At 45.7% G+C, this 10,298-nt stretch overlaps 1 protein-coding gene across 1 annotated transcript in view; it reads right to left on the bottom strand.

Moving 5' to 3' along the window:
• The window catches only part of nbas (NBAS subunit of NRZ tethering complex), a 296,853-nt gene that overhangs the window by 259,826 nt on the left and 26,729 nt on the right, over positions 1-10,298 (bottom strand). The window contains 4 exon segments of the mRNA XM_090233327.1: positions 2,530-2,658; positions 2,771-2,836; positions 5,455-5,593; positions 5,997-6,095. Coding sequence (XP_090089453.1) covers positions 2,530-2,658; positions 2,771-2,836; positions 5,455-5,593; positions 5,997-6,095 — 433 coding nt within the window.

Genomic DNA, 10,298 nt, shown 5'->3' with positions numbered 1-10,298 from the left:
TTTAGGGTCAGTCACAGTGGTCCGGTATTCTGTCACTGTGTCCTCTCTGTTTAGGGTCAGTCACTGTGTACTCTGTTTAGGGTCAGTCACTGTGTCCTCTCTGTTTAGGGTCAGTCACAGTGGTCAGGTATTCTGCTGCTGTGTACTCTCTGTTTAGGGTCAGTCACTGTGTACTCTCTGTTTAGGGTCAGTCACTGTGTCCTCTCTGTTTAGGGTCAGTCACAGTGGTCAGGTATTCTGCCACTGTGTACTCTCTGTGTAGGGTCAGTCACAGTGGTCAGGTATTCTGCCGCTGTGTACTCTCTGTTTAGGGTCAGTCACAGTGGTCAGGTATTCTGCCACTGTGTCCTCTCTGTTTAGGGTCAGTCACAGTGGTCAGGTATTCTGCCACTGTGTATTCTCTGTTTAGGGTCAGTCACTGTGTCCTCTCTGTTTAGGGTCAGTCACTGTGTCCTCTCTGTTTAGGGTCAGTCACTGTGTCCTCTCAGTTTAGGGTCAGTCACTGTGTCCTCTCTGTTTAGGGTCAGTCACAGTGGTCAGGTATTCTGCTGCTGTGTACTCTCTGTTTAGGGTCAGTCACTGTGTCCTCTCAGTTTAGGGTCAGTCACTGTGTCCTCTCTGTTTAGGGTCAGTCACAGTGGTCAGGTATTCTGCCACTGTGTCCTCTCTGTTTAGGGTCAGTCACTGTATCCTCTCTGTTTAGGGTCAGTCACAGTGGTCAGGTATTCTGCTGCTGTGTCCTCTCTGTTTAGGGTCAGTCACAGTGTCCTCTCTGTTTAGGGTCAGTCACTGTGTCCTCTCTGTTTAGGGTCAGTCACAGTGTTCAGGTATTCTGTTGCTGTGTACTCTCTGTTTAGGGTCAGTCACTGTGTCCTCTCTGTTTAGGGTCAGTCACTGTGTCCTCTCTGTTTAGGGTCAGTCACTGTGTCCTCTCAGTTTAGGGTCAGTCACTGTGTCCTCTCTGTTTAGGGTCAGTCACAGTGGTCAGGTATTCTGCTGCTGTGTACTCTCTGTTTAGGGTCAGTCACTGTGTCCTCTCTGTTTAGGGTCAGTCACTGTGTCCTCTCTGTTTAGGGTCAGTCACTGTGTCCTCTCAGTTTAGGGTCAGTCACTGTGTCCTCTCTGTTTAGGGTCAGTCACAGTGGTCAGGTATTCTGCCGCTGTGTACTCTCTGTTTAGGGTCAGTCACTGTGTCCTCTCTGTTTAGGGTCAGTCACAGTGGTCAGGTATTCTGCCACTGTGTACTCTCTGTTTAGGGTCAGTCACAGTGGTCAGGTATTCTGCCACTGTGTACTCTCTGTTTAGGGTCAGTCACAGTGGTCAGGTATTCTGCTACTGTGTCCTCTCTGTTTAGGGTCAGTCACAGTGGTCAGGTATTCTGCCGCTGTGTACTCTCTGTTTAGGGCCAAATAGCATTCTAGTTTGCTCTGTTTATTTGTTAATTCTTTCCAATGTGTCAAGTAATTATCTTTTTGTTTTCTCATGATTTGGTTGGGTCTAATTGTGTTGCTATCCTGGGGGGGGGGGTCTCTTTGTGAACAGAGTCCCAGGACCAGCTTGCTTAGGGGACTCTTCTCCAGGTTCATCTCTCTGTAGGTGATGGCTTTGTTATGGAAAGTTTGGGAATCACTTCCTTTTAGGTGGTTGTAGAATTTAACGTCTTAATTCTGCTCTGCCTGCATTATTTGGTGTTTCACATTGTACAGTAGTCTAGCAGCAGACAGACTCTCTCTCAACCCAGTAGCAGACAGACTCTCTCTCAACCCAGTAGCAGACATACCCTCTCCTAGCCTCTCTCTCAACCCAGTAGCAGACATACCCTCTCCTAGCCTCTCTCCCAACCCAGTAGCAGACATACCCTCTCCTAGCCTCTCTCTCAACCCAGTAGCAGACAGACTCTCTCTCAACACAGTAGCAGACAGACCCTCTCCTAGCCTCTCTCCCAACCCAGTAGCAGACATACCCTCTCCTAGCCTCTCTCTCAACCCAGTAGCAGACATACCCTCTCCTAGCCTCTCTCCCAACCCAGTAGCAGACATACCCTCTCCTAGCCTCTCTCTCAACCCAGTAGCAGACAGACTCTCTCTCAACACAGTAGCAGACATACCCTCTCCTAGCCTCTCTCTCAACCCAGTAGCAGACAGACTCTCTCTCAACACAGTAGCAGACAGACTCTCTCCTAGCCTCTCTCCCAACCCAGTAGCAGACATACCCTCTCCTAGCCTCTCTCTCAACCCAGTAGCAGACAGACTCTCTCTCAACACAGTAGCAGACAGACCCTCTCCTAGCCTCTCTCCCAACCCAGTAGCAGACATACCCTCTCCTAGCCTCTCTCTCAACCCAGTAGCAGACATACCCTCTCCTAGCCTCTCTCCCAACCCAGTAGCAGACATACCCTCTCCTAGCCTCTCTCTCAACCCAGTAGCAGACATACTCTCTCCTAGCCTCTCTCTCAACACAGTAGCAGACAGACCCTCTCCTAGCCTCTCTCTCAACCCAACTCACACACACACACACACACACAATTACCTGTAGTTGTTGATCCCAGGAGACTGTCTGTCTGAGAGAGGGGAGGTCCCATACAGACAGACGTCCAGAGAAATGGATGACGGCCAGGAGCGTCCCGTCAGGAGACAGACTCAAACGAAACACACCGTCCTGCACACCGAGTTACACAAACACAGAGTTAGAGAGAGCGAGGAGAGAGAGAGTGAGAGTGAGAGAGTTAGATAAGCCAGGAGGGAGAGGGAATGAGGGACGAGAGAGGCACCTGTTCATTGTTGTGTCTCGAGAAGAGTCTGAAGCTGGGGACAGTGAAGAACCCTTTCTTCTGGTTCTAAATGACAGAGAGAGACCAGGTTACAATACAATGGGTGTCTAAATGACAGAGAGACCAGGTTACAATACAATGGGTGTCTAAATGACAGAGAGAGACCAGGTTACAATACAATGGGTGTCTAAATGACAGAGAGAGACCAGGTTACAATACAATGGGTGTTCTAAATGACAGAGAGAGACCAGGTTACAATACAATGGGTGTCTAAATGACAGAGAGACCAGGTTACAATACAATGGGTGTCTAAATGACAGAGAGACCAGGTTACAATACAATGGGTGTTCTAAATGACAGAGAGAGACCAGGTTACAATACAATGGGTGTCTAAATGACAGAGAGACCAGGTTACAATACAATGGGTGTCTAAATGACAGAGAGACCAGGTTACAATACAATGGGTGTCTAAATGACAGAGAGAGACCAGGTTACAATACAATGGGTGTCTAAATGACAGAGAGAGACCAGGTTACAATACAATGGGTGTCTAAATGACAGAGAGAGACCAGGTTACAATACAATGGGTGTCTAAATAACAGAGAGAGACCAGGTTACAATACAACGAGTGTCAGAAATGATCAAATTTAACTATTTTGCTCAATAACAACAAAGACAACAGATTAAAATGAAATGTTTTAAATGGATAGTTAGTTTACATTAACGGCAGGACAACAGAGATGGTAGCCTAGGATTCAGAAAGGAAGACAACAGAGATGGTAGCCTAGGATTCAGAAAGGAAGACAACAGAGATGGTAGCCTAGGATTCAGAAAGGAAGACAACAGAGATGGTAGCCTAGGATTCAGAAAGGAAGACAACAGAGATGGTAGCCTAGGATTCAGAAAGGAAGACAACAGAGATGGTAGCCTAGGATTCAGAAAGGAAGACAGAGAATATATTTTATATAATATTTTATAGAGCCCTACAATATATTTTATAGAGCCCTACAATATATTTTATAGAGCCCTACAATATATTTTATAGAACCCTACAATATATTTTATAGAGCCCTACAATATATTTTATAGAGCCCTACAATATATTTTATAGAGCCCTACAATATATTTTATAGAGCCCTACAATATATTTTATAGAACCCTACAATATATTTTATAGAGCCCTACAATATATTTTATAGAGCCCTACAATATATTTTATAGAGCCCTACAATATATTTTATAGAGCCCTACAATATATTTTATAGAGCCCTACAATATATTTTATAGAGCCCTACAATATATTTTATAGAGCCCTACAATATATTTTATAGAGCCCTACAATATATTTTATAGAACCCTACAATATATTTTAGAGCCCTACAATATATTTTATAGAACCCTACAATATATTTTATAGAACCCTACAATATATTTTAAAGAGCCCTACAATATATTTTAAAGAGCCCTACAATATATTTTATAGAACCCTACAATATATTTTATAGAACCCTACAATATATTTTATAGAACCCTACAATATATTTTATAGAACCCTACAATATATTTTATAGAACCCTACAATATATTTTATAGAACCCTACAATATATTTTAAAGAGCCCTACAATATATTTTAGAGCCCTACAATATATTTTATAGAGCCCTACAATATATTTTATAGAACCCTACAATATATTTTATAGAACCCTACAATATATTTTATAGAGCCCTACAATATATTTTATAGAGCCCTACAATATATTTTATAGAGCCCTACAATATATTTTATAGAGCCCTACAATATATTTTATAGAACCCTACAATATATTTTAAAGAACCCTACAATATATTTTATAGAGCCCTACAATATATTTTATAGAGCCCTTCAATATATTTTAAAGAACCCTACAATATATTTTATAGAACCCTAGAATATATTTTATAGAATCCTACAATATATTTTATAGAGCCCTACAATATATTTTATAGAGCCCTTCAATATATTTTAAAGAACCCTACAATATATTTTATAGAACCCAACAATATATTTTATAGAACCCTACAATATATTTTATAGAACCCTACAATATATTTTATAGAGCCCTTCAATATATTTTAAAGAACCCTACAATATATTTTATAGAACCCTAGAATATATTTTATAGAGCCCTACAATATATTTTATAGAGCCCTTCAATATATTTTAAAGAACCCTACAATATATTTTATAGAACCCTACAATATATTTTATAGAGCCCTACAATATATTTTATAGAACCCTACAATATATTTTATAGAGCCCTACAATATATTTTATAGAACCCTACAATATCTTTTAAAGAGGCCTACAATATATTTTATAGAACCCTACAATATATTTTATAGAGCCCTACAATATATTTTATAGAACCCTACAATATCTTTTAAAGAGCCCTACAATATATTTTATAGAACCCTACAATATATTTTATAGAGCCCTACAATATATTTTATAGAGCCCTACAATATATTTTATAGAACCCTACAATATATTTTATAGAGCCCTACAATATATTTTATAGAGCCCTACAATATATTTTATAGAGCCCTACAATATATTTTATAGAGCCCTACAATATATTTTAAAGAGCCCTGCAATATTTTTTAAAAAGCCCTACAATATATTTACTAATTCTAAGGTACTCACAGTGCTGGTGTCGTCCTCGTAGCTGGTGACCTGTTTGTAATGGGGCGACCCAGACAAAGCTCTCCAGGCCGTGAGGCCACACCGGGTTGCCCTGGACGCATCGTCAACACCCGACTCACAACCCCCCACCAGCAGCAACCTGAAACACACACACACACACACACACTTTTACCTCTGTTGTTTATACCAGTTCTATCTTAAAACACTGACACGACAATGAGGTAGGCTGTCTGTCTGTGCACTTGCATAGACGTAAAGATTTCCTGAATTCTCATTCTCCTGCACTGATTACCATATTCTACTAAAACAAGGACTTGTCTTTTCTAACTGGATCTGACCGCTGCTTTGAGACTAAATGGACTTGTACAACATAGTTGTCTCACCTATCTTTCTGAAGATGAAAGCACTAACTGTGTCGCTCTGGATAAGACTGTCTGCTAAATGAGGAAAATAAATGTAACATGGTGGAATCTGCTTATACAGATGAAGAGGAGGAGGCGAGGAGAGAGAAATGAGAGACACCCTGAAGCTGTGCGCCTTACCGGTGCCCAGGGTGGTATATGGCCGTGGTGATGCCGTGAGAGTAGTGGGTAGAGAAACTGAAGCTGTGGTTCTCTTGGAAGCTCTGATTGGTCCCGACACTGAGAGGGGCAGGGACAAACACACAATTCAAAACTTTAATAAGTATGTTAAGTTTACAAAAACAAAATATAAATTGATTTGCAAGAACGATTTATACAACAGGGATCTTGATCCAGGAGGGAGTTGAATATCTCTGATGGAACGAAGAAGGTGGATCTTGACAACTAGCCACTTAGCTAGCAAGTTAGCAAACCAAACGCACAGTTGGAGCCCTGAGCTGGAGATCATTTGACACGTCTTAGACTTCTTACAGTTAAAAAGCAGTGGAGTAGCACTCAGCACAGACCAGACCAGGCAGGGGGAGTCCCCAGTCTAGTATACTGTCAGTATTTCACACAGACCAGACCAGACAGGGGGAGTCCCCAGTCTAGTATACTGTCAGTATTTCACACAGACCAGACCAGGCAGGGGGAGTCCCCAGTCTAGTATACTGTCAGTATTTCACACAGACCAGGCAGGGGGAGTCCCCAGTCTAGTATACTGTCAGTATTTCACACAGACCAGGCAGGGGGAGTCCCCAGTCTAGTATACTGTCAGTATTTCACACAGACCAGACAGGGGGAGCCCCCAGTCTAGTATACTGTCAGTATTTCACACAGACCAGGCAGGGGGAGCCCCCAGTCTAGTATACTGTCAGTATTTCGCACAGACCAGACCAGGCAGGGGGAGCCCCCAGTCTAGTATACTGTCAGTATTTCACAGACCAGGCAGGGGGAGTCCCCAGTCTAGTATACTGTCAGTATTTCACACAGACCAGGCAGGGGGAGTCCCCAGTCTAGTATACTGTCAGTATTTCACACAGACCAGACCAGGCAGGGGGAGCCCCCAGTCTAGTATACTGTCAGTATTTCACACAGACCAGGCAGGGGGAGTCCCCAGTCTAGTATACTGTCAGTATTTCACACAGACCAGGCAGGGGGAGTCCCCAGTCTAGTATACTGTCAGTATTTCACACAGACCAGACCAGGCAGGGGAAGTCCCCAGTCTAGTATACTGTCAGTATTTCACACAGACCAGAACAGGCAGGGGGAGTCCCCAGTCTAGTATACTGTCAGTATTTCACACAGACCAGACCAGGCAGGGGGAGTCCCCAGTCTAGTATACTGTCAGTATTTCACACAGACCAGACCAGGCAGGGGGAGTCCCCAGTCTATTATACTGTCAGTATTTCACACAGACCAGACCAGGCAGGGGGAGTCCCCAGTCTAGTATACTGTCAGTATTACACACAGACCAGACCAGGCAGGGGGAGCCCCCAGTCCATTATACTGTCAGTATTTCACACAGACCAGACCAGGCAGGGGGAGCCCCCAGTCTAGTATACTGTCAGTATTTCACACAGACCAGACCAGGCAGGGGGAGCCCCCAGTCTAGTATACTGTCAGTATTTCACACAGACCAGACCAGGCAGGGGGAGTCCCCAGTCTAGTATACTGTCAGTATTTCACACAGACCAGACCAGGCAGGGGGAGTCCCCAGTCTAGTATACTGTCAGTATTTCACACAGACCAGACCAGGCAGGGGGAGTCCCCAGTCTAGTATACTGTCAGTATTTCACACAGACCAGACCAGACAGGGGGAGCCCCCAGTCTAGTATACTGTCAGTATTTCACACAGACCAGGCAGGGGGAGCCCCCAGTCTAGTATACTGTCAGTATTTCACACAGACCAGGCAGGGGGAGCCCCCAGTCTAGTATACTGTCAGTATTTCGCACAGACCAGACCAGGCAGGGGGAGCCCCCAGTCTAGTATACTGTCAGTATTTCACACAGACCAGGCAGGGGGAGTCCCCAGTCTAGTATACTGTCAGTATTTCACACAGACCAGGCAGGGGGAGTCCCCAGTCTAGTATACTGTCAGTATTTCACACAGACCAGACCAGGCAGGGGGAGCCCCCAGTCTAGTATACTGTCAGTATTTCACACAGACCAGACCAGGCAGGGGAAGTCCCCAGTCCATTATACTGTCAGTATTTCACACAGACCAGACCAGGCAGGGGGAGCCCCCAGTCTAGTATACTGTCAGTATTTCACACAGACCAGACCAGGCAGGGGAAGTCCCCAGTCCATTATACTGTCAGTATTTCACACAGACCAGACCAGGCAGGGGGAGTCCCCAGTCTAGTATACTGTCAGTATTTCACACAGACCAGACCAGGCAGGGGGAGCCCCCAGTCTAGTATACTGTCAGTATTACACACAGACCAGACCAGGCAGGGGGAGCCCCCAGTCTAGTATACTGTCAGTATTACACACAGACCAGGCAGGGGGAGTCCCCAGTCCATTATACTGTCAGTATATCACACAGACCAGACCAGGCAGGGGGAGCCCCCAGTCTAGTATACTGTCAGTATTTCACACAGACCAGGCAGGGGGAGTCCCCAGTCTAGTATACTGTCAGTATTTCACACAGACCAGGCAGGGGGAGTCCCCAGTCTAGTATACTGTCAGTATTTCACACAGACCAGGCAGGGGGAGTCCCCAGTCCAGTATACTGTCAGTATTTCACACAGACCAGGCAGGGGGAGTCCCCAGTCCATTATACTGACAGTATTTCACACAGACCAGACCAGACAGGGGGAGTCCCCAGTCTAGTATACTGACAGTATTTCACACAGACCAGACCAGGCAGGGGGAGGCCCCAGTCCATTATACTGTCAGTATTTCACACAGACCAGACCAGGCAGGGGGAGCCCCCAGTCTAGTATACTGTCAGTATTTCACACAGACCAGGCAGGGGGAGTCCCCAGTCTAGTATACTGTCAGTATTTCACACAGACCAGGCAGGGGGAGTCCCCAGTCTAGTATACTGTCAGTATTTCACACAGACCAGGCAGGGGGAGTCCCCAGTCTAGTATACTGTCAGTATTTCACACAGACCAGGCAGGGGGAGTCCCCAGTCTAGTATACTGTCAGTATTTCACACAGACCAGACCAGGCAGGGGGAGTCCCCAGTCTAGTATACTGTCAGTATTTCACACAGACCAGACCAGGCAGGGGGAGTCCCCAGTCTAGTATACTGTCAGTATTTCACACAGACCAGACCAGGCAGGGGGAGTCCCCAGTCTAGTATACTGTCAGTATTTCACACAGACCAGACCAGGCAGGGGGAGTCCCCAGTCTAGTATACTGTCAGTATTTCACACAGACCAGGCAGGGGGAGTCCCCAGTCTAGTATACTGTCAGTATTTCACACAGACCAGACCAGGCAGGGGGAGTCCCCAGTCTAGTATACTGTCAGTATTTCACACAGACCAGACCAGGCAGGGGGAGTCCCCAGTCTAGTATACTGTCAGTATTTCACACAGACCAGACCAGACAGGGGGAGTCCCCAGTCTAGTATACTGTCAGTATTTCACACTGACCAGACCAGACAGGGGGAGTCCCCAGTCTAGTATACTGTCAGTATTTCACACAGACCAGACCAGGCAGGGGGAGTCCCCAGTCTAGTATACTGTCAGTATTTCACACAGACCAGACCAGGCAGGGGGAGTCCCCAGTCTAGTATACTGTCAGTATTTCACACAGACCAGGCAGGGGGAGTCCCCAGTCTAGTATACTGTCAGTATTTCACTCAGCACAGACCAGACAGGGGGAGTCCCCAGTCTAGTATACTGTCAGTATTTCACACAGACCAGACCAGGCAGGGGGAGTCCCCAGTCTAGTATACTGTCAGTATTTCACTCAGCACAGACCAGGCAGGGGGAGTCCCCAGTCTAGTATACTGTCAGTATTTCACACAGACCAGGCAGGGGGAGTCCCCAGTCTAGTATACTGTCAGTATTTCACACAGACCAGGCAGGGGGAGTCCCCAGTCCATTATACTGTCAGTATTTCACACAGACCAGACCAGGCAGGGGGAGTCCCCAGTCTAGTATACTGTCAGTATTTCACACAGACCAGGCAGGGGGTGGCCCCAGTCTAGTATACTGTCAGTATTTCACACAGACCAGACCAGGCAGGGGGAGTCCCCAGTCTAGTATACTGTCAGTATTTAACACAGACCAGACAGGGGGAGTCCCCAGTCTAGTATACTGTCAGTATTTCACACAGACCAGACCAGGCAGGGGGAGCCCCCAGTGTAGTATACTGTCAGTATTTCACACAGACCAGACCAGGCAGGGGGAGGCCCCAGTCTAGTATACTGTCAGTATTTCACACAGACCAGACCAGGCAGGGGGAGCCCCCAGTCCATTATACTGT

The sequence above is a fragment of the Oncorhynchus mykiss genome, chromosome 4 (genome assembly GCF_057628025.1).
Source record: "Oncorhynchus mykiss isolate SJ-2025 chromosome 4, ASM5762802v1, whole genome shotgun sequence".
In the NCBI taxonomy this organism is placed as follows: domain Eukaryota; kingdom Metazoa; phylum Chordata; class Actinopteri; order Salmoniformes; family Salmonidae; genus Oncorhynchus; species Oncorhynchus mykiss.
Note: the sequence above shows the minus strand (reverse complement) of the source record. Positions and strands in the feature narration are given on the sequence as shown.